At 40.1% G+C, this 25,502-nt stretch overlaps 2 protein-coding genes across 4 annotated transcripts; one reads left to right on the forward strand and one right to left on the reverse strand.

The window, feature by feature from the left end:
- Positions 1-1,754: 1,754 nt before the first annotated feature.
- LOC125900221 (cytochrome c oxidase copper chaperone) lies at positions 1,755-3,894 on the reverse strand. 2 transcript variants are annotated; one of them, XM_049595127.1, is made up of 4 exons: positions 3,792-3,894; positions 2,926-3,047; positions 2,717-2,827; positions 1,755-1,943 (listed from the first exon to the last, which is right to left on the reverse strand). In XM_049595127.1, the coding sequence occupies exons 2-3, from the start codon at positions 3,033-3,035 to the stop codon at positions 2,743-2,745; spliced, it is 195 nt and encodes a 64-aa protein (XP_049451084.1). In that variant the 5' UTR covers positions 3,036-3,047; positions 3,792-3,894; the 3' UTR covers positions 1,755-1,943; positions 2,717-2,742. The 2 variants fall into 2 exon arrangements, with proteins under 2 accessions (XP_049451084.1, XP_049451085.1); XM_049595128.1 differs by lacking the exon at positions 3,792-3,894 and adding an exon at positions 3,732-3,750.
- Positions 3,895-3,944: 50 nt separating this feature from the next.
- Positions 3,945-25,463, forward strand: hcn5 (hyperpolarization activated cyclic nucleotide-gated potassium channel 5). Of its 2 annotated transcripts, none has more exons than XM_049595092.1 (12): positions 3,945-4,032; positions 5,675-5,897; positions 6,833-6,932; positions 10,503-10,689; positions 11,325-11,429; positions 13,411-13,548; positions 16,345-16,506; positions 16,672-16,765; positions 16,893-17,020; positions 18,893-19,039; positions 19,160-19,397; positions 23,467-25,463. In XM_049595092.1, the coding sequence occupies exons 2-12, from the start codon at positions 5,744-5,746 to the stop codon at positions 23,637-23,639; spliced, it is 1,626 nt and encodes a 541-aa protein (XP_049451049.1). In that variant the 5' UTR covers positions 3,945-4,032; positions 5,675-5,743; the 3' UTR covers positions 23,640-25,463. The 2 variants fall into 2 exon arrangements, with proteins under 2 accessions (XP_049451049.1, XP_049451050.1); XM_049595093.1 differs by having other exon boundaries at positions 3,986-4,032; positions 5,611-5,897.
- The last annotated feature ends 39 nt before the right edge of the window (positions 25,464-25,502 follow it).

Here is a 25,502-nt window from a genome sequence, read left to right on the forward strand (position 1 = left end):
TCTTCTGTCATTTTGTTTGTATTGTACATACTCATTAAGTTAATCCATTTAATGATCTGGCTCCATCAATCAAGTATTCTGGTGTACAGATGATAAAAAGGTTCATTTGTCTCCAAAGCAAAAGAAGGAAAATTTAACTTTGTACGTAGTAATTTAGCTTAGTTTAGTTTAGTTTTTAGTTAAATAGGATCCCCATTAGCGACTGCACTGCAGCAGGTATTCTTCCTGAAATCCAAAACAACTTTACATTTGTGACAGTGCACAAAAACAACTCACATGTAACACTTAACACAATAACAGGACTAGACCAAAACATTGAAATGTATGTAATGGTTGTGTGTACGTGTGTGTGGACCATTTGAGTCCGTAATAAAGATTATTATTTGGGGCTAAACTTTGCTCTGATTACCTGATGATGCTCCATCATTTTAATATTAGACCAAGTATTTACTTTATAATATAGATTCACATATGTTTCCATACACACATTTCATGTGCATTAAAGGAATAAAGTCATATCATCTAGGTCACCCATAGACACACGACACAATCACATGCTTTATTTATGGATTTTTTTATTGACAGTCTAAAAATCTTAATATACAAGTTATGTAATCTAGTAAGTTTATTTTGTTTCTTTTGAAAACAGTGTTTGCATTTTATTATGGATCTGACATGTGAGGTGTTTTACAAACCCATGCTGACCGGCTAATGTATGCATAACACAATTTAGAATACGATTTAGCTGATGTTGGCAGGAGACAACCTGAAATGTTGCGTAAATTCTGCCCCATAATGTAAAGAGATGCATCTTTTTTTTTTTTTTTTTTAAACTAATTTACACTCAGTAGATGTGCCTGATTACATCATTCCACCTTGCTGCCATCTTGCATTCAACACTAGGTCCAACTTGTCAGACTAGGCGATGCATAAATGCACACATTGGGGGAATAATGAACTTGTTTTTATGAGTGACAGTAACAGCATTGAGTCTTGCACATTTGACTTAAGGGTCAAGAGTTTTTGCAGGTTGTTGCAAAAAGCTCCATGAAAACTGCCAGTTGTTCAGCAGATATGACAAAATATGAACATTAACAAAAAGTTTAGAACTAGAGCAATGCCAGGTGCTACAGACAGGAACCAATCCAGCTGCATTTCAGTTAACATTGATTAAACTGATTCATTTTATAACCATAATCTGATACTCCTACACTTAAGCACAGATTCTGCTTCTGCAACCATTTCTTAACTCAGTAAGTGGTGACAAAGAGGTTAAATAACTGACATTTAAGTGTGTAACTGTCAAGTTACTGCTTAATTGTGACATGTTCACACTTGTCTCCAAATTAACAGGACTGTTTCAAGCGCTTGTTAAGGAATGAAGGTCACAATGAACTGGTGTGTTAAGATTTTGGATGTGCAGTCTTAATGGGAACAATGTTAGCAGCCAGACCATGCCTTCGTAAACAACCTGCACACTACTGCAGACTTAGCTTAGCATTTCCAGCAGGTTTTATGAATGTGTGAAACCAGATACCCACTATCAGCCACACCAGTACCAGTGACACACTACAGAGTAAGAATGCAGATATGCCAAGTATTGACTTTGCTGGGGCAGAAGTTATTTTTAAGCCTAAGTGCATACCAGGGACAGCAACTGCGGTGAGCACCCGTTCACTGAGAGAATGGACATCCAAAACAGAAGCCTCACATGAATTCTTTAATACATTTAACTAAATATAACAGACAATGACTTATTGCATAGGACTTTTATTCAGACAGCAGTTTAGATATTCACACATTTCTCAAAAAAGTTTTAAAAAACAATTTCACAGAAAGTCAATCAACCCATCAGAGCCGAAGTGCTTAGTCACATTTCCCTTCAAGTAGAGGTACAAAGGAGGGGGAGAGGAACACTCAGGGGCATCTTGCACAGCAACACACTGCAAGAGAAAAAAAAAAATAAAAAAAATAATATAAGCGTATGAGCATAACCTGCAAGTGTTTACAAATCTGTAATGCCAATTAATCAGACATCAGAACAAAAGTTCACGGCCTAGTTGTATATTCATGTTCTATCAACCTACTGCATCACAGTATACAGTCACATTCCCTCCAGTGCACAGCCTAAACATTTCTCCTTTACAAGCGCAAGTGAACACTAAGGCGATGCCAGGCGGCTAATTGAGCCGCTGAAATGTGACCCGAGCCTCACAGCTGCAGGCATGTTTCACGTGAACACAGGATACTTGCGCCAGGTCTGTCAGAATACATTTGGCAACAGTGTGCTGCCTGTACGGCACACAAACCGAGCGTTCAACTTCTGTTTTATTTAAAGTTTAGGAGAGGTCACACCTAAAGCCAAATACAAGACTCTGAACACACACACACACACACACACACACTTCTGGTGAACCAACTGCATTTTTTTAAAATTACCAGCCCATGCATCTGCGTGCGTCAAGGAGCAAATTTTAATTTATATTGTGCATGTCACCTGTTTGCTGGAAGAGACAGGAAACCAGCACCAAAATTAAAATGCAGTTTTACATTGCTCTGATTTTACTTAATTAAAAAACAGAGGTGCACTGGTGTTCTGGTCTGGTAGTCCAGCTAGATGAATCAGTAACAGCTGAGGGATACAGACGACCCTGCACACAGATGTTATACTTGCAAACCAGCTGATGTGAAAATACAAATAAAATGTGACACTTACCACACTCACACACACAAATGGAGTACTTAAATCTTGAATCCAAGCGCCCGCATGCAATCTTTATGCGCCTCGATCAGGTCTGTGCAGCTTTCCTCTCCTTTTTCAATGATGCTGGTGGGGAAAAAAAAAAAAAAAAAAAAAAAAAGGACATTAATAAATGGTTTCACTTGCAGCAAGGAAAGCTGAAGTCTCTCTGGACAGGTACTCACCAGGCGTCCCTGACTTTCTTTGTCTCTGGACAAGCACAACATGGTTTCAGTGGCTTCTGCTCAGGGGCCTCAGTCACAGACTCTGGGCCAGCAGCAGACACGGTCGACATCTTCAGGCTGAACTACAGAAAGAGGAAATGCTTTAATTCACTGGAGCAGATGTGGGATTAAGAGTGGCACAGTCTTTAAAAACCTATGCTTATTCTAATTTTGCAGCCAATTTAGGAATACAAGATGTGTCACGGTCTAGTCACCGGTGTTTCACATTATCCCAGCTGATCAGCCCACTTCCCACATGGAAGGTAGGATGAGCTGAAGGCCTGTTTGCCGACAAAAGACTAATTGACATTTTCCAGGAAAGGCACAGGTGGTATAATAATGCAGAGCAAAGGGAGTATGGTGCAACAAAACTGATGTGGGAACGCTAAAAACAAAACCAAGCATCGCAGTTGTTGCTGCACTTTTACCACCCACACTGACAGTGATGGAGGCTGGACTGATGTAACACTAGCTAAGATGACAGCATTAACTCTTTGGCACACACGGACCGTGCAACACATTAAGTGTATTTCAATTTATACGATGATACACGAGAAACTGATACGAACAAATGCATAACCACCATGTGCTTTGTTTTGTTATGCTTTAGCAGCTTTAGCTAGCAGTTATGACACCTTGCATAACACTTACGCCGGCTAACATAAGTTAGCTAACAGTGGCTAACAGTGATGACATTAACGTTAGATCGTTATAAGTGTCATGGCGGACATATGACAAGGTTAAAGTAACACCAAACAAAACGTTACCAGTTTAAAAGAAGGGATGAGTAATGCTGCGGCTAAGCTATGTTATGTTATGTAACTTACTTGAATGGAGGTCGGTGGTACACGCTAGTGAACGCTTCACCTTCAAAAGGGAACCAACACAGTTAGTACAGGCTCACGTTGCCGTTTTATACGCGCTCACGTGATTAGAAGTGCCAGCGGAGGCTTCTGGGTAATGTAGTGCTTTGGTGCAAAAGCGGGAAGAGACGGATCAAGCAAGAAGCAATTAAACAAAAAAGTAATTAGCTCGACAAATAGAGATCAGAGCATCTCTAAATGTACGGTAAGTTTGTTGAATTCACATTGTGATATATTTTTAAGGACAAATTGTGTTTTTCTGTTGAATATAAAGTATTATTTTTGACTTTGAGAACAAGCAACACATCTTAACTGAAAGTCCATTTAGCTAAAATTTAGGTTAGCTGTTAGCTTGTAAGCTAACGTTATGGTAATTTTCTCAAACTCTCTTGTCAGATTATCCTCTCTCTATAGCTAAATATCATTCTTTTCTTTTTCCCTATTTCTGTTAATGGCAAACAGAAAAGATATTACGTCATTTTGTTACTAACGAACAAAAACACATTTCCAAATTGGTTTTACATCACTTATTAAATTGATGAACACTGTATTTATCAAACAAAATTTAAAAATAAATCTGTAAGTGGTTGTAAGTTATAAAAGTTAACGCACAGTAACAAGTGTAATTCTTTTAACAGAAGCTTGATGTTTGCCACAAAATAACTGCATTGTCGAGACAAAATAAAGTTTAAAAGACACACTTTTAAAATTAATTTGAAAAATATATAAATCAATACAAAGACATGTTAAAAAATTACTAATCATGAAAAACTTATATTTAGGGGTTACATGAGTTCATTATGTGTAGCTTCAAGAGCGAAAAGAAAGCAAACCGTGATAGGATTTAGAGATTTTATGTTTTCTAAATGTAAAATTTAGCCATAAAAATACAAAAACTGACAATGTACAGAAAATATTTTTTTTAATTGCAAAAATATATAAAGGTGAATGACGTAGTAAAAAAAAAAAATATGGGTAGCAGACTCTCATAAATATGCCTCTACTTTTCAGTGAAAGTGAATTACTGTATTAATGACAACTTAAAATTGTTGACCTTAATTAGATTTTTATTTGAACTGCACATAAATTATTAAGTGGTATTTTCAACTTCATTAAATTATTATTATTATTATTATTATTATTTTATTATTTTTTTTAATTGGGTATACTATAATTTAATTGTCAGCAAGATTCAAATATTTTACTCAGTCAGGTGGTTAGCTAATATGTGCACGCTCACATCATCAAATCTGTTGCAACGGGGTCTTCGCTGGAATTTTTTAAGGGTTTTCATTGGCCTTATCCACCGTATCTCTTGTCTGGCACTCTGTGAAATTCGGTACTACCAAAAGGTGAGTAACTTTATTTTTTTTTATTTTGAGGTGCAGTTTTTGTTGTAAATGTTGCAATGTACACAAAAGTAATATGATTTCAGGTAAAAGGTTCATCCTCAGAGCTACAAATTGATGGAAGCTAGCTAATAATAGCAATGTAGGTTAGCATTTTTTCTAAATTTTATAAACAGTATTTAGCTGTGTCGAGTCCTACGCTGCAGTTTTTCTCCACTGTCTGCAAGACTCAGTCATGATGGGAATTACTTATTGGCTCTTAGTTTGACCACAAACACTATGTAGAAAAATCATGATTTTTTTGTGTAATTGTAATACTGAATGCTGGACTGTAAGCTATTAGGTTTACAATTATGTTTTAGTTCTGTTAACAAACATCTTGTTTGGTTGATCATGATAATATTAAAGGTTGTAATGTGGTCTCTGAACTACAGGTGGCTTACAGATGGATCTGATAGGATGAGAACATTTCTATGACTTCCTGTATATTCTTTAAAGGCTGCTGGGAGCTGTCTGACTTGATTTTTTCGCCGCCCCCTGCTGTTGCTGCCCGATCATGTCCGCTTGATGCAGTTCATCTCAAATGAGCTTGGTGTCTGGTGTGTGGGCGTGGGCATGGCTCCTCTCCTGGCTTCAGGTTCTTCCGACACAACACACCTGCCTGCGATCAGCTCATCACTTCCCTCAGCTCATACACCTGCCATCCATCATCGTCTCTTCAGTATGTCATCCCCATCTCTTCACACACTCATCACCAGACTGTCATTTCAGCCCCACTCTCAAGTTCACTCTTGTGCATGTGCTTGTGAAGTTATAGTTGCTGTGTTGTTGTGCTCTGCCACTCACCGTTTCTCCTGTGTCGACTCACCGTATGAATCAACGTATGCTCCCCTGCCTGTTTACCTGCATTACCTACCCCAGTATGATGTGTCCGTATTTCATAAGCCATGAATCTAACAACAAAAGCACAATATTTTTCACATTGCTAACTTCTTTTTATATTGAGCCTAAGTGCAGTTATATTGACATGGTTTCCATGATCATGGAAAACCTAGAAAAGTCATGGACTTCACAAAATCCTTGAATGTTTTTGAAACATATGTAATTTTTTTTTTTTGTAATTTTTTTTACAAGTGTTCATACGTTGTACTGATAATTAGAAAATAAAGAAATTAACTTCAACTGTTGTTTTCCAACACCCTCAGCTCCTTCGGCAGACATCACATTCTGTGCTGTAAAATATAGTTGCTGGTGGGAAGAGTATACACTTAAGTGACTTGGGATTTTTTTTAATATGAAAAATGTTCATTTTCTGTCCTACAGTGCTGAAGATATGTGTTTTCACATGTCTACTGGGTCTGAGGTGCGTCAGCACAGCAAAGCAGTGCGTAAGCAGCAACACTGAGTCACTTATTCTAGTTTGAGGGCCAGCTGTGTGCTAGATAAATGAGCAAGTAAGCATATTATTCTTTTGCTCTGTAGATGTACACCTCCGTTTGAAACACGCTTCACTGCAGTCTTTGTGCGTTACATGAGATTAGAATCCATATAGTGTGACACAAAGGCGAGCAATGCAACATATAGAAGTGGCACTGAAATACTTTATAATTCACTCCCAGTTTATCTACAGTCTGTCTGTTTTGATGTTCCCTGTAGAAATCTGCCCCCTGAAGGAGGAGAGGTGTAGAGCCACAGCCCTGACTGTCTGCACCTCCTCATCCTCTCTGCACAAAGCAGCGTTGAGGAAAGCAGAAGTGTAAGTACTCTTTGATCGCTATGAGCTATTCAGCAAATTAATATTCCCCCATGCACTACTGTAGTTTCCAAAACTGTGTCCTTTGTTGGAGCAGAAAACTTCTCACTTGCCAACATATAGAACAATAGAACAATAAAAGGCAGCACTCCAGAAAAAGCTGGATTGTGATCAGACCCACAGCCACACAGACAGGTCTGTTATTTTAGTTATAATCTACTTTCCCTGAGCAGCAACTGTTTAGTGTACCTTACAGACATGAGCACCCATTTATTCAGACCATAGGCTGTATAAAATAATGGCCATAACAGCCGTGATGTCACCCGTTGGTTTGTGAACTCCAGTTTTGAAAGGGTGGAGATAACCCTAACACGAGCTGCTAGCTTGGTTAGCAGGGTGTATTTACAGCTATAACTGTGACAAAGCGAGTTTTTGCTGGCAAAAACAGGCTCAAAATCATTGAAACAAAATGTACTTTCTAGAAAAACTGACCATCCAACTCTTTATATATCCCTACAAAACCTCTGAGAGAGGAGGTCAGGATGGATGGTTTGGTGTTCAGAGTGTCTGACCCCAGACAATGGTTTGCAACAGTAAATATGGGTAACTTAACCAAATATTGTTGTTGCCTGTACTTAACCAGATTGTAGTAGTTGCTGGGGGCGGCCTTTCACATTGTTTCTTGACGCAGACGGCAGAAAGGTCGCTGGTTACGTTTAGGCAATGAAACTACTTGGTTATGGTTAGAAAAAGAACACTGATGTCACTACAAAATACGGCTTTAAGTGGCACAAACAGGGCTGGAAAGGAATGCCACAAATTCCACAACTGATGTTGTAGCTAGTTGGTCTTGAACACTGCTCTCCAGAGTCAAAGTCCAGTGTTTGCTGGATCCCTCCACCCCCCACCAACTTACTTTGTTGCACTTTAAAGTACATCCATTGCTCTGAGCATCTAATGATGATGCAGTTGGGTTTACATTGGAGTTCATGGAAAGCCTGGTGCATCTCACACAAAGGCGTCACTATAATGACGCCAGAGACGCTGCTCAAATGGCAGATTTTGATGTAAGGGCTGTGAGACCATGCTGACGAGTTACTTGAAGAACACTGCTACGGATATGACGTCCATTATTTTTCCAAACAGCTTTGTCCTGTTGAGGGTCACAAGGAGCTGAAGCCTATTTCAGAACAAACATTATCAATTAATTAAAACTTAGGGTGCTTTCAGACCTAGAGTTTTCTCCCTTGGTCTGATTTTGTCACAAAGTTATATAATTGCCTCAAGATGGTTCATGTTCTCACGGCAGCATTTACAGACCAGACCAGATCAAAAGCCTTGTCCTGATCCTGCCTGTGATATTCGTAAATATAGCTCATATGTAAGTGGGGAAAGATTTACTGTACTCCTCTATTGCAGAGGATCTTTCACAGGAAAATAGTCCAAAGATATGAAAAAAGCAGTAATCCCATAAAATGTCCCTCACATTATTAGACACATCTCTTGCACTAAGCTGCCAGTAATTCACCTCATCCACTGCCATGACCTCTCAGTTAATCCCACCATGCTGCTACATCCTGTAATATCATATCTATTTTTCATTTTTCAAACGTTGCTGCGGTCTTACTAAACCTTCCAAGAACATGGAGAAAAAGATCCACCTGAATTAAATCGCAATCGTCCACTTTGTAATCCTTGAAATGAAATATTTCAGCTACTGTTTTGTTTTGTTTTGTGACTGATGTGACAAACAACAGAGGAGGAGCTGGCTCCGAGCTGCGAGCATATGTCCAGCATCAGGTAACACGGTACAGTGTTTAATTACATCCTTGGTAGAGATGGCCCTCACTGAACTTGTCCCTGCACACGCTACCAGATGTCTCGTTCACATGACAATTATTGTGATCCCCTCTCACACACGCACGCACACACGCGCACATGCCATTGTCTTCAATATTAATGTGAGCTGGACCTTACCCTCTTGACATGGCTTGATTCATGTGGGGATGAGACACAGATACTGAATAGTTGATGAGCTGGGAGAAAAAGAAAAGAAGTGGAGGGGTGGGGTGGGGGCAGAAATAGAGAGAGGCAGACAGAGAGGGAGGGTGGGAGGGAGCAGAAAGGCGGGTATCCACTCGCATCGCTCCACACAGCTCCAATAAGCCCTGAGGTTGGGAGCCTTGATGGAAAATTACCTTGTGACCACGAGGGGAGGTCAGGACTGGTAGAGTCAGACTCCACTTGTCCTGAGAAGCAGCAGCAGCAGCAGCAGAGGGAGGATGGCCTGTGCGTTTGGCTGATCACATCAGAGGGGACCAGAGTCGGGTCATGGAGAAACTAAAGGGTCCTGCTGCGGGATGCAGCACAGCCACCTGTGGATGGAGAGCTCTGCTTCTCCCGCAGCTGAACCGCCAGTCCCTGTACGTGTACGGCAGCGAGATGGCCGTGGAGCAGGAGTGCATGAGGCAGCTGCAGAGCGGAGTCTTTGTCATCCACCCGTTCAGCCTCATGAGGTATTTCATGTATCTGATAGATTCAGGCCAGTCCTGCGCTCAGAGCTCCACCTCTAGTCTCTTTAAAAGTTGTGCAGGTTCTGCAAGTTTCTGCAGGTGCTTCATTTTGCTCCAGGGATTAATAGAGTATCTTCCTTATTTTGCTCCATATTAGAGCTGATTGGTGAATACACTGATTAGCTGATGAGTAGAAAAATATCTGCAGCTATTTGGATGATGAAAAATGGCACACTTTGTCTAGTTTCGGCTTCTTAATTTGACAGATTTGCTGTTTTTATTTGTCTTTTTCTGCAGTAAACGGAATATTTTTAGGCGTGAAGAAAAAACAAGCATGTTGATGATGACAGTTGAATTTGTTAAGAAATTGTATTGGCCATTTTTTCTGTATTTGTGACATTTTAAACAATTAATTGAGAAAATAATCACCAGATTTGGTTGCATCCCTGCTCCATGTTACATGCATGTACTAATTAGCATTAAGCATCAGTCGACAATGCAGTAAGTGACTATGATTTGTGTTGCACCTCAAAAAAAGACAAGTAGATGCGGTATAATTACTATAAAATGTAGAGGGCAAGTAAGCAGTGTCCCAAAAGAGCAATTAAAAGTTGATGATTAGAAAAGGAGAGTTGAAAGTGATCACCACTAGACAATTCTAGATTTGTTCCAGGAATTTTAGGATGATACTGGAGGATTTGAAGGACAAAAACCGGTGGATCAGGTTTGGTTTTGCGTCATCCATGCAGTATTGTTATTATCACTTTGTAAAGTGATCAGATGGAGTGAAAACAGAGAGGGAATGAAACAATTGGAGATCACAGAGCAAAGTTATTTGAGCCTGGCAATCGAACCCCGGCTGAGGAGAAGTGCAGTTACAGTATCAGAGTATTTCGTGTGCATAAATCAGCTTGCCTTACCGGCTTGCAGCTTGACTGTCTAATGAGTCCTTTTGGCAAATGAACTGAGACTTTCCGCCACAATCCTACATGGAAAACAACATCTAAAGCTCACTCTGATGTCACACATATGTTTTTTTGTGTGTGATGTGTTCCTGCAGGAGTTACTACATCATGTGCATGATGGCCATCACATTTCTGAACCTGATTGGGATTCCCATGGAGATAGCGTTTCTGGATGGGAACAGCGGGCTGGCATGGGAAGGGTTTAACGTGTTTTCAGATACGCTGTTCCTGATAGATGTGGCTCTGAATTTCCGTATGGGCATCATAGCAGAGGACGGCGAGGTGAGAGTGGCTGTACTCTATTTTCAGACACAATCTGGAGGACCATAATCCCTGCACAGACAAGCACATACAATCCATCTCTGCCCCATCTGTAATCTACTCAATACACGAAAGGCTAGATTAACAACCCCCATCCCATCCCATCCTGCCCCCCCTCTGCTCCTGGACATGGGCAAGTTTGGCACCTGCTGTTTGATTTTATAACAGGGATTATGATGTATTGGATAAATAAGAAGTATAACATTTCCAATTAAGTATTATGCGGACTATATCCTGTTTGTTTTCATCAGCTCATACCTTGTGACCTCTATCTTGCCAATCACAAACGGCACATCTGTGGTGTTTTTTTCCCGGCCGTGGTGTTTACTCTGGACGGCATAAACATCTGGTTTTGCCAGATTTATCCTCAGCTGGTTTCTGCCTTGTTTCAAATATTCATGTATGTGCTTCATGTATGTGCTGATTTTCTCTGAGCATGCTGCTGATCTCATCCGACACCACTGTCTCCCTTAATCTTGGACAAACTCCCAAAATATTGGTTCAGTTCAAGTGTTAAATTATACATCTGATCGTGTCACGCGCTGCGCAGCATCTTCATCCATCTGCTCAATCTGCTGCTCTGTTCTCTTTCACAGGAAGCTATTCTGGATATCAAGCAGATCCGAGTCAGTTACCTGAGGACGTGGTTCATACCGGACATCATAGCTGCTTTCCCCATCGGCTACATTCTGCTGTTTGCGGTAATAATGAACAAACTGTTGGAGCAGAAAACAGCAAACAGTGTGCTGCAGTATTTATCAAAGCAGTTTTCATTAATGGAGTTAGAGGTTAATGATCCAGGTACATTATATGTAAATTAAAAAGTGTTTCCATATTAGCATAATTGGAGAATAAAAGTAAATGTTTTCCTTTTAATCTCAGCAAAAGGTTTGTAAAGTTTTCCATATTTTATGTATTTCATGTAACTGTGATTGATGGTTTTGGATTTTGCATTTAATAATTCTAATAGTAATTTTAAATTACAACTTCTAGGTACACTTAAAAAAATAGGACAGATTTTCATTCATCATACTGAAAAAACTGTTGAAGCAGAAAACAGCCAGCAGTGTGTTGCTTTATTTGTCAGTTCACAAAACAATTATGCACTTAGTTTTACATTATTTGTTCATGGTTTATAATTAGAAACTTATGTAACACTCAGAGCAGCAAGACAGTGTTTTACAGACAATAACTACTGAGAAAAAGGCACCAAAACAAAAACACATAAGATGATTTTACAAGGTAGATTTAATGAGAATTCAATGATGAGAGTATATTTAACTTTAATGTCATTGCACAGGAAATCGAACCAGAAGTGCACAAGGCAATAAAAGGCAGAATAATGAACATATGTATTGAGGTAATAAATATAATAACCAGTAAGGGTTTAAGGTGTTAATATACAGTAATAACAGTATCAATCATTTGTCACATTATACAAGGTACAACTCCAGTGAAATGTGATCCTGTCAGCACCTTTAACTTGTGCATTATAATTTAGTCCTATTTCCGGACGGTTTCTGGTTGTGGAATGATTTAAGTGTAGTTTTGGGTGCAGTCGCTTCTGTTATTTTACAAATTAAATCCACCACAGACTAAGAATTTTCCTAGTCGACCAATAGTCATCATTTAGGTCCATTAGTCGACTAGTCACCTGCATATTTATGATATAAATGTAATGATTAAATGATATATTTTGGTGGTTTGAGTTGAAGGTGTGAGAAAGAATAGTATCAGTAACATTGTTAACACTGTGCTACATTACAGAGAAATACAAAACCGTACTAATGAACCTTCATTAATATAGGCCTATATTTTATCTACAAGTGCACGTCACACACTGAGCGAGCCGCCTGTTAATGACGCTGTGGGCTAATGGGCATGTAGCTACTTCCATGTTTCAGATGATACGTCATGTTTGTAGTCGACCAATGAAGATGAGTTCACATATCACCTTGGGTTCGTCCTTCACCTTCTCAAAATGATCCCACACTTTGGATTTCCTGCCCGACATGTTATTAACTAGCCTGTGGAATAACCGCAGGTACCAGCCCTGGAGATTAACCTGACTCCTGTCTGACTGCTGAGCGTGGACACTTACTGTGTCTGTCCTTTCAAATTAAATTCCCGCAGGTTTTGATTTATTTTGACAAGGTGCAGCTCCCGATAGAGTTTCACGTTTATTTGTTTGTTTTTTTCTAAGCAACCAATGAAATCTTGCCAACTAATGACCTTTCTGGTCGACTGATATTTGGTCAACTATAAGGGGGCAGCTCTACCACAGACTCATTTAATTCATTGATGTCTTTGGTGTTGTCGACAGTGGTGTTATGGAACACACTCCAGACTCTGATTGGCTCTGTCTATTGCGTCACTTGGGGCATGCGTCATAGTTGTTTTTTTTTTTTTTTTTACATATCTTGGCCTCAACAAAATGACTGAATGGTTGCTCAACCAGAAGAGGAGAGGAAAGTTTATGGACTGTTGAGTTGATTTCCTCATCCCATTGAGCGACCCGCAGCCACACGCCACCACCATCCATCAGCAACCACAAAAAGCACCACCAACATTTGTTAAATAGACACAAGAGTATAAATTTAACACAAGTTTAACAGAGTAGCAAGTTGTGTTTAAAAAGTTAAATAAAATAGAAAATTAACCTTCTGTATTTTATTATCCCAGGACTTACAGTACCACAACGACGACAACCCCTCCAAGACCAACAAGATGATGAGGATACTGATGTTCGTGCGGATCCTCAGCTTGATCCGGCTGGCTCGAGTGTCCAGACTGGTAAGGTTCTTCAACGAGGTGGAGAAAGTAAGTTCAAACACCAGACAAAGTCTTCAAAGCTCACCTTTGAAATTCAATCAACCTTAATGCCCTACCTACAGATACCTTACTAGACCTGGCATCCGATGACAAATCTGACTTTGAACACTTTCCATGTCGTTTGTAAAACAAGAGCTGACACGCTGCTTCACGCTCAACCTGCGTTTTGCATAAACAGAACTTGTGTTTTTCTAATTATCCAAACATTGGATAACAAAATTTAACCTTGATGATGATCACATAATCTCATAATGAAACACAATATGTCTTGGAACAAATCTTGCATGTTGCATAATGTATGTTGTCTGGAATTTGTAACTCCAAACCTTTAATCAGCTTCTGGCTGCTGGAATAAACGGTTTCTGGTGTATGTTTTGGTGTAGTGGCAGAAACTGGACCCTGCTGCTTTGGGAATAAGTGTTTTGAATCTGATTTATTGATATTACGCGGATAAATCGGTTTACTTAACTAATCCACAGTGAGATTTCGGCATGTTGAGCCTCCCCCAAGTGAAGTTAATCTTGGCTAGCTTGTCCAACACATTTCTCTGCCAGGTTGTTTTTAGTCTTCCAGGTTTTATTTTGCCTTGACACTGTCCAGCCATCAGTCGCCTCAGCTTTATTACAGTGGTGATGTTCTTGCTTTGGTTGTTCTGTATAATTCCAAGGTTGTGGTCTTGTCAGGCCAGAGGATGCCACATGACCTTCACAGGCATCTATTGTGGTTTATTACAACCTGGAGCGGTACATCAAGGTTGACTTGACGTTGCTGATACACAGTAGATGGTCCCCTTGTGTTTAAGCTATATTGCTTTGACCTCCAGAGGTTGTGGAGTTTAGAAACGTACCTTAGGGTATTCTTTAATCTTGCATTGATGTCCTTTTGTGTCCTGCTGTCCTGAAATTCTCCACCAAGTCACATCACTGAAGGTGTTAATAATTGTGACTTGTTTGCTGCAAATATTTCAAGCTTTTCTTTCTTTTCTTGTTTGTTGTGGGTGCATTAAATCTGTCACTGCAACACATTCTCACTCTGAACTTGTCAAATACTGACACTTGGTCAATGGATCATCACGTCAAAATGTGATGCACTAGGTACCCTTCCTGCGTCAATTTTGAACGTTCAGGGACAGCATGTCAATTTACACTTGTTACATGCATTGTCTCTTTTAAAATGAAATTCTGTTTTCACAGGAAGTGTACAGTTTTTGCTTGTTAAATGCATACGGTCTTTTTCAAACTAAACTTAGAATGTAAGTACAGAACTTCGTAGTTGTCTGGAACGTCAACAAATGACTGGGTCATATCTAGGGTTGCAACAGTATGAGATTTTCACGATACAATAACTGTCTCCGAAAGTATCGCAGTTTCACGGTATCATGGTATTACAGATCTTTATTGTTATCAGTCAGAACGACCGTTTCAGGAATGAAGACGGGAGGGTTATTGTTGGTTGAACAAACGTTTTATGACTATAATTGAAACTTGAAACCATTTTGTGAATGGAAGTATGTGGAAAAAGTCTCCCCTTAAAAAATAAGTAAAATTAAAGGGAAATTCTCCATCCAGTTGCCTTTTCTTTTCAGTATTGTAGATAAGCAAATTTACACAGTAAGATAACCGCCAACTTTTATATCACGGTAAACCTTAAAACTCGTGTATCGCTGCCTTCCTAGTCGTATCATACCGCCACCAAAGGGTGCCCCTGTGTGTTGATGCCAGCGGGCCATTGACTAAGCGTCTGTACTTTACAAGCAACACAATCATCAGAAAAAAATGTTGTGGTTGACCACAGATATGTTACATTTGTATGTTATCATGTAGTGGTTCCCAACTGGTCCAGCCTTGGCATCCAGATTTCTCCTCAGTCATTAGTTCAAGGTACACACAGTTTTACACATTCAGCATCATACATGTGCTTGGCCATGTCGTTGAGCTAGTTTGCTGTCTCTGTGAAGTAGCTGTCTGTTAGTAAGCCACTCTGTAGCAGGAAACAGCACTTCAGAATAAAAGCTCTGTGCCTGAAATTCACTGTACATAAAAATTAAGTGTGTTTTTTTACAAACTTGACATGTTTGCGAATCACTTTTGGACCGCAACCCACCAGTTGGAAACCACTGATGTAGGGGATACGTTTAAATTTTGCGTTTCAACAGCAGTACAGTAAATGAGTGGTTTGGTTTCGGCACAAAAACCACTTGATTGCGGTCAGGAAAAGATGATGTTTTGGCTTGAAATACCTGCTTTTTGTGGCACTATCCCGGCTGGAAACACAGCAATGGGTCACTTAAAAGCATCCCTGTTTGGTGGCTTGAAAAGCAGCTGGAAACACAGTGATGACTCGCTACAACACAACCAGTTTTGTTGTTTGTGGGATTCGAACAGGGATCTGCAGCTTGGCAGGCGTCTGACCGAGGTGACACACCATCCACAATGCCCTCCACTTCCTAACATTGTTGTTGTTTTCACTTCTCTGTAGGGAGTTGAATTTTTAACAAATCATAAGTTACTATAGCTTAGCAAGTAAGAAAACAACACATACACTTGCATTAAGATATTTTTATTTTTATGTTGAGCCATCAGTGTGCCAGTGAGTGAATGTATATATACGGATTATATACTGTACAGATCAGGCTTATGAGAGGACATGGTACATCCTCGATCAGGCTTAAACCCAATATGCAGCTGTAATATCACACACATGTCTGGGACGCCCTGCAGTGTGTATGATTTCTGTCCCAAATGCCTTCAAGTCACATGTTTTCTCCTCATCTCTCCTTGACAGGTGTCAAATGCAAACCTGGAGGTGGTCCGCCTCTTCTTCCGCATCTTGTCTCTGTTCATGATGATCTTCCTTCTGTGTCACTGGAATGGCTGCATCCAGTATTTTGTCCCCATGCTGGAGGAGTTCCCCTCCGACTGCTGGGTCCGCAAAGAAAACCTGATGGTAAAACTACTTTAACAAAACTTTAATAGACAGAGTGTGAGTGATGATGGTTGTTGACAGTGGTGGAAGGTAACTAAGTACATTTACTCAAGCAGGTATTTTCCATTTTATGATACGTTATATTTCTACTCCACTACATCTACACTACACAAAATCTTCTCCCAGAATGCCACTGTGATCGTGAAGTACTCCTGGGGAGTATTCCGAGCGCTCTCACAGATGATCGCCCTCTCCTATGGCTCCATGGACGCACCAACAAGTGAGAACTTTATAGATTTTCTTCATATGCCGCTAAAAAAAGGCACAGGTGTCACATTCTCCCTCAGATATAAATACCCACCATTTCCACAGTAAACAAGCTCGAGTGTCGCTGTCTTGTTCCTCAGATTACGTTGAAATGTGGATCGTCATGGTCAGCATGGTGTCCGGCTGTCTGATGTACACTGTCCTCGTCGCTAACGCTACAACCATGATCGCCAACATTGATCCAGCGGCCAAGGAGTACAAGAGCAAGGTAAGACAATACCTCTTGGTGGTATCAATCAATCAATCAAACTTTATTTATGTAGCACTTATCATACTACCCCAACACAACGTGCTTCACACGAAAGTCAAGGATTTTTGTTGTGCGTAGTGAACTTACAATGCTTTAAAAGCGTATGCCTACATTCTTATGTTGCCACATTGTTTTTTACACTTGGATGCGGAAATTAGTTTATAATCAAATGCATTAAGAAAGCCAGAGCCAGACTGATATACTTTAAGTGTTTGTGTGACTGTGCCAGTAGTTTGAAGTACCTTTTCCAACTATCAGAAATAGCAAAAGGTTGATAAATATTTCATTCAATAATTAGCATATGGAATAAAATATACTATACAGTTCAATTTGTTTTGTATGTTGTGAATGGGGGGCAGCACGGTGGTGTGGTGGTTAGCACTGTTGCCTCACAGCAAGAGGGTTCCTGGTTCGATCCCGGGTGTGGGAGCCCTTCTGTGCGGAGTTTGCATGTTCTCTCCATGTCAGCGTGGGTTTTCTCTGGGTACTCCGGCTTCCTCCGACAGTCCAAAGACATGCAGGTTAACTGGTGACTCTAAATTGTCCGTAGGTGTGAATGTGAGTGTGAATGGTTGTCTGTCTCTATGTGTCAGCCCTGTGATAGTCTGGTGACCTGTCCAGGGTGAACCCTGCCTCTCACCCAATGTCAGCTGGGATAGCCTCCAGCCCCCCACGAGGATAAGCGGTTAGAAAATGGATGGATGGATGTTGTGAATGGTCTTGAAAGAATTTTTTGTGGGTCCTTAAAAAGTCGTGGAAAAGGTTGGATATTTTGTCCAGGAAATTGTGTGGGAACCCTGTTAATAACTTGGCATTAGGGCTTGTCATGATGAGTCGATTAGTTAGATTATTCTGTGCTCTTGGAAAACAGTCATCAAAAATGAATAACATAACCCCCACAAAACACCACAGCTATCATCAAAAATGAACAAAAGAAAGAACTTTGGAGGTCTCAATTATAAACATTTCATATGCACAAAACAAGGCCTGAAAGTGGTTTACACCACTTCCCACGCAAAAGTTGTGATGTATAAAAGCAGACTTGATGGGAGAAACATTGACCCATGCTTACGAACATTTTGGAGACGGGAAATTTGGCGATGCAGATGGTAAGGTAGAAGCCTGATTGTAGAAATTGTGTAATATTTTTTGGCACATGCTATTCTTGGCTTTTGTCCGTGCGTATGTTTTTAGTTTGGATCCTCTGCACTGTTTTATAAATGAGACCCCTGGAGTAGGACACCTAGAATCCCTTAAAACCCTTGAAAGTTTGTGAATTTTTATAAAGTTTTTTTTTTAAATAGATGGATAGACTTGGGTCATTACAAGTGCTTAAATTTATATATTTTGTGCAAGAATAGAAATTCTCTGTCTCTTGCTCGCCTTCGTACCTGATATATTGTTTTGCTGCTCTGTGTTAGAGAAGGCAACAGAGCTCATACTCTGCCATCGCTGTAACAAAGTTTTCACACATTCAGACCTCTGTCTTTGTAATTGTTGTCTGTGAGCTTCTGTAAAGCCTGCTAGTTCTCATTTTAAGAGTTCTGTGTTGTAACAGGAACTGACCCTGATCAGCGTTTCAAACTATGCCATGTTGGGTCCTTGAATTTGAGGGAAGTGAGCCTGGAAAGTCCTTGAAATGTGTGGGAACCCAGTAGAGTTGAAACTTGCTTTGTGAATTAAGAAATGTTGGAGAAAGGAAGTGTTAAAACTTTTCATTTTAGGCTTATGTCTTCATTTCCAGGGTGAAACCTGACAAATCTTTTGTCATGAAATGTGGAGATCATACAAAATTGCATAGTGAAAGCAAGGCTTTGTTACTTTTTACAGATGAGCCGTTTGGAGCACTACATGGCCTTCATGAAACTCCCACCAGAACTACAGCTTCGTATTAACAACTACTACCAGGCTCGCTATGGAGGGAAGTGGTTTCATGAGAAGGACGTCATGGACACGGTGTCCTCTGCGCTCAAAGAGGTACAGCGGTGGTTTGTCTCTTAGGAACTTAAAGATGTACAATTGCTTTGGGTTTTTGTTCACCTTATTTTGATAATAATGTTATATTTAATTATCTTAATATTATTGTGTATTTTTCAGCAAATCCTGATGGTGATGTGCAGCCGGCTGCTGAGAAAAGTGCCAATGTTTCAGAGCAGAGACGAAAACTTCATCAACGCCGTCCTCCTCAAACTGGAGTATGAGGTTTTCCTGGAGGGGGACGCCATCGTCCGACAGAACGTCCCGGGTGACCGCATGTTCTTTATCGACCACGGCCAGGTCCTCATGGAGACCGACTCCTACGAGAGGGAGCTTTGTGACGGAGACTTTTTTGGAGGTGAGTTAGAATTACTCTGATTATTTGAAACATCATCTGGTGATGTGAGAAGGGATTTCCAGACAGTGGCAGTCAAGTAACTTGAAGTGGGAGAGGAGAAGAAGTGACAGAAGATCAGTGAATTTAAAGAACATAACGTACCAGAATGTCTTTTAAAACTTTTCAGCCCAGTTAGCTGGGAGCACAGATTGTTTATGCCTCTAGAAAAATACAAACAAACCAAGATGAAATCCAGTTTTTGACTCACAGAAGTCATATAACTTATTAAAAACTCTTAGTAACATCTGTATTACCTAAAGCTAAAGTACAGTAAGAACACAACAGCTACGTTAAGTGTTACATAATAAATGTAATGTAATGTTGTCTTTATATTTTGTGCTTCCATTGTGTTGTGAAACACAGATATGTACTTTATGCATGAGGGAACTTTTTATGAAACAGTGTCACAATAATATTTTGTACTTTAGGATATTTCTCCACTGGTCTATATTGGTTAACATTCTTGGGATATTGGGATGAGATCTATGGAGGTTTAAGTTTGAAATAGCTTTTTGGTCTTCCTCAGCAGATATATGTAGTTATTGAGCTATGGAAGTGGATTTTTAAAGTTTCAGTACACTCAAATTACAAAAACTTCTAATACTATCTAGCCATACAGTATTTGGGATTTTTTGTCCAGATATTGAAACAACCACCTTTTTTCGTCTGCCTCCTCCTGATACAGTGAAAGTGAATGGAAATTTATGTTGTTCAAAGCATTGAAAAATTACTTCTACAAAACTGAGCAGCAACAGAATTATTGTCCCTTTAATTCACAAAATATCATATTTTCATAAAAATTATTAGCTGCTTCAAAATCCTTGATCCAAGTTGCAAAATTGTTGTCAGAGAGGTGTCAACAAAGGCTGCTGTATTGGAGAGCTTTATATGCTGTTGTCTCTCTTAAAGCCTCTGGAAGCCCAAATCCACAATAGCCTTCTAACTATGTAATTTAGGGTCTGATGTACATAATATTAAACATGTAAAACAATTAGAAATCTGTTTCCATCCAAATTCAAAATATCTGTCTTTTAAGTTCTTGTACATTCTTGAAATTGGGTTTGATTTGGCCATGGTTATGTCTGAGATTTATTACGCAATAAATTCCAAACCAATCATAAATCATCAGTCAGTTGTCTCATCCCGCCCCCCAGTGGCAGCGCAACAAAACCTTTTTGCTCCAGCTAAATCGAGAGAGATGGCCGGCCGGCACCGGTCTCTCCCGCTTTGACGGTCGGTGTGTGTGTCAGAGTAAAGACATATTTAATCTATTAAGACTGGATGTGTTTGAATGAAAAAGGCTATTATCAGAAAAACGGCGCAGATTTATGTTTTCAATGAAAACGTATCTCAATGAAGAAAGGCAAAGTGCTAGCCTCCCGTTGTCATTCATCTCAGCTAACGGCCGGGCTCAACCGAGCACGTCTGCAGCGCGAGTCCCGCAGCAGCTCGCCCCCCTGTTAATCAATTACAGCGGCTCCACCGGCAACGAGAGCGGTGCGACAACTCTATTTTACGCGGCTCTTCTATTGTTTATCCGTGACACTGTGTCCGTGGCGGACATTTGAAAGCGAGTAGATGACAAACAGTACAGTAAACTTGTAGATAACTCAAATATATGTAATAACTTAGGTGGAAAATGCTTTAACATTTCATGCAGCCTACATGCAGCCTCTTGGCTCAGCAAACGGTAAACAACCCTGTTGGCTTCTCTACGTGTCGCTTCCGTACGCAGTCAGTGGAGCCCAAATGAATACGCTGCGACGCTATGCTGTACGTTTGCAGCCGGTGGAGCCTGGCCGTAACATTGCATGTAAAAGTTATGCTAACTATTCTACGAAGTAACATTAATATGAATCACAAAACATTTTGAAACTTACCATTCAGTGACCACCTGAAAGGAATCATTTTCAGCTTCTGCTTCGTCCTCTGAATCATCAGAGGGCTCAAACATGTACGGCTGGATGATGCTGAGCCAGGGATATGTCAATCAAAACGAGGGAGCTGTCAATCAGAGCGTTATCTGCCACGCCCACTCTGTCCTGGCAAGTGGTCTAAACAGCAAAATGAGCTGTTTTTAAACCAGGTTTTCTAATAGTTATTAATGGTTATTTTCACTCAGACTTTTGTGATTAATGAGACACTCGACTTTGATATAATATATGCATTTTTACTATTTCAAGCTGTGTTTCCAAAGGCTTTAAGGACCAGACACAACAAACCGAAGGCCGACTGTTGCGTCACCTCATGTCGCCTGTGTCTGGGCCAAAATGTTGAACTTGAACACACCACAAACACTACAGCCAATGGCCAACTAGCACATATGTCCTGTGCCTACGAGAGAGATAATAACTCTCCACAGCAGCAGGTGGCATTTGTCTAAAATTATCTTTCAAAAAGGTAAATGAAAGACCAACGGGATGGATTCAGGTTGCTAGGTAGCCAGTTAGCACATCAACAACACAACCTGATGTTGAAAGAACAAAGGATATTTATGGTGCTAAAGAGGTCAATGGCCAAAAAACAATCTTACCTAATATAAAAGGTTTGTTTTGATCTCACTCCCTCTCAATTTTAGTTGTTTGTTTACTTTCCTCACTTCTGTTTTTCTTCTTGTGCACTTAGCTCAATATATTCTCATAGAATGCTTCGTATGATAACCTATGAAATATGCACCCACAACAGTTTGTATGATATCCTACAAATTTGTGCCCCACAAATGACGTTATGTTCTTAATGTACAGTTACGTAATTGACGTAAAGTTATGGAGGTCAGATTTAGGGAAAAAAAACATGGTGAGGACGAAGCTTAAAATGACTTCACTCAAAGTTCACACAGATCCGAACACGTGACTCCAGGGGGAAATCTCAGGTGAAAGTCTGTCTTTTGTGACCCATCCAGCACCCCAACCTGCCTGCTTACAAGCACTCGAGGCTGCTTCTTTGTTTACTGCCGTCAGCGCATTGGTCATGTGATCGTAGCCTTTCAAAATACATGGCATATGTACGAATTTGGATGCAGATACAGATGGAAAATTTGTGAGAACAGCCTGCTGAATTGAATTGCCAATCAGAGTGATTTCTCTAAAGAATGGGTTCCGCCTTTAATTCAACATGCTGAAAGAAAGCCGACAAGGATCGACACACTATAAAAACTAGGGTGACGGACGCTCACCAACGGCCCGACACTGACCAATGGTCGACCTTGCGTGTGATGTCTCACAGCCCTTAAGGAAACTGTGTCAAAATCTGCTGCTTCTGTGTCTCACACAACAGTTGTACTCTGGATAATCCTGGTTTTTCACTGTGGTAGTTTTCACTGGAACTACTTTCGACCTCAGAAACTGTTCCTGTGAAACAGCTGACAGCTTGTTCTCTGGATTACCTACAGTTACAGGGATAATGTTTCCAGGAAAAGATGTTGCTGTTGTCATTTTGTTTGATGCTGAGACAGATAATAGATTAAAAACCTGGACAAAAAAACCCAAATTATATGCATGACTAGATACCACAAGAGGTACAGTAGGTGATTTCATTTTTGCAGTTTGTGTATATAAGAGGCTGTAAATGGTTAAACAGGGAAAATATAAAGCTTAAACAACCATCATGAGGGTGTTTAGTGTGTTAATTTATTCACATAAAATGTACTTTTTGATTAATGACAGTTTTATGCCTGTGAAATGGAGGTAACTGATCCATTCTTTCACACCAGTACTGGACCCTTCTGTAGATTTATTTGCATAGGTGTGCATGACGCATTCTTTAAAAACATCACTGTCAAACCGGAGCAAATAAATCTATCTTTTCCAATTTGGGGGATTTATTTAATTCTCAGGCTTTAAGTGGGAACAGGTCCTAATCTTTTTGGCAGCCAACCTCTGCAGCGTTTAGAGCTAAGCAGGCTTCCCGAAACAACTCAGCTGAGTCTGGTTATTTAATTTAGGATTAATTGTCAGATCTCATCCCTGTCATTAGGGTTTACTCGCTCATTAACCACGCTCCTGTGGCTCCCTCTGTGTGTGTACAACAGAGACATGCGTGCTGACCAAAGGCAAACATCTGGCCACAGTGAGGGCGCTGACCGACTGCCAGTGCTTCTCTCTCTCCTGGGACGACTTTCAGGAGACACTGGAGGGCTTCCCAGATGTCAAGAAGGACTTAGAAAAAATGGTTCAGCTCAACTCAGACGGTGGACTTGTGTAAGACCAAAAACAGTACATGGGACTTTTTTACTGTACGAAAAGGACAAGCGATGGAAATATATCCAGGACGTTTAATGTGATGATGTGATGGACAATGAGACTGTGACTCATGTGGACATGAGTTGGACTCTTACTCAACGATGAGACGGACAGTTTTAGAGTATTTCGAGGGAATAATTATTCAGCAATAAACAAAGACCTCAACACTAAAGACGGGTCAAACGTGTAATCTCTGCTTCCTTGTTTATGTTGCAATATAGCATTGATGTTTGGAAAGTCAGTGCACACTGTAGTGACTAAACGAGAGAGGATACGTAAGCCTTAAAGGGAAATTCTTGTTTCATGCAACCTAGGTTTTGTTTTCACTGTTTTGGCCATCATTCCTGTCAATAAAAACAACGCTGTTCTCTCTAGGTAAATTGCTATGCTCTGGGAGCATGGTAGCATTGCTAAAACGAAAGTAAGACTTTCAGCTAAAGGCCTTTGCACACGGAGTCCGTTTTTTTTTCTGCATTTTTTTTTATCTGCCATCTGAAAAAACCTAAGTACAGAAACCTTGCACACTGATTCCAATGCATTTTATTGTTCTATACGGTGCGAAAATTTGTGTGCAAAGGCTTTAACTTTACCCTGTCTCATCTCGTCACGAAAGCAAATACATTAACGTTTTAATAAACAAACACAACATGTGCCACTCTGCCCCTCTCAAACCTCCACTGAAATTTAATCTCCTTCATGTTGCCGTGCTCAGTTTCTGGCTTTTCAGACACTAGTGGCTCCTTTAGTAACATAATATTATGTTAATCATATTGTCATGTTGCTTATTACTAATGCAATACAAGCTGGATTTAGTGCTGTGACGCTGTCGGCACAGGTTACTGATGTAGGATACTTTTTCATTTTGCCAGAACGTGTCATAATGACAAATGCCAGTTTGCATAAAATCATGTTTTTATGCAAACTACATAAATATTCACCATCTTGTTTGTTGTCATGCTAACATCTGCTAATTAAAGTGGGATTTATACTTGTGCATCAGCTCTATGCAGAGCCTACGCTGTCGCCTGAACACGTAGTCTATGCCATTGTGAGCATTTACACTTGTGCAGAGGTGTGTCTGTGTCACTCTGCAGTTACACCTCCAAAACACTAGTCGGCATCAGGGTTTCTGCAAAGTGCTGTAAAGTTTAGTTGATTCAAAGCACACATTAAACACACATTAAACATGGCTTAATAGAGACAATTTCAAACACAAATCAGCTTCACTATAACTCGCAGCATTCACAGACAAACACTTGTGTTAATCTGGACACATTTTCCCCACAAATACAACATGCTAATGTTTTCAGCACAAGCCTATGGCATTTTACATTGTATAAATTAGCCTAGCGACGAGCAGAGATTACGTCTACTCATATGAAGCCAGGGACTACAGCAACATTTAACAATGGTCACGTTACAAAGGAAATAAAAGCTTCGTTTTCACTGAAGGAAATGGTTAGCTTACAGAAATAGACAGGAGGTCTGCGTCACCACGACGTGTAGTTACATTTCTGGGGAGGTGCACGTCAGGCTACGGTGTAGGGTACGGCTTTGATTTGATGCAGAAGTGATCTCGTTTTTACGGTATTAAGTTTTACGGGCATTAAGTCATAAACCACAGTATAAGCAAAGGGAAATTTTGCCCTCATAATGGCACTGGATAAAAAGTCAGGGGATCACCAAAGTCATAAGGATCCATTGCCTGGGGACCATGACTGTACAAATTTTTTTAGAATCCATCCGATATTTGTTGAGATATTTCAGTCCGAACCAAAAGGATGACTCAGATAAAACCCAAGTTGTAATAAACTGGAGAGAAGAA

Source organism: Epinephelus fuscoguttatus, linkage group LG13 (genome assembly GCF_011397635.1).
Source record: "Epinephelus fuscoguttatus linkage group LG13, E.fuscoguttatus.final_Chr_v1".
Classification (NCBI taxonomy): domain Eukaryota; kingdom Metazoa; phylum Chordata; class Actinopteri; order Perciformes; family Serranidae; genus Epinephelus; species Epinephelus fuscoguttatus.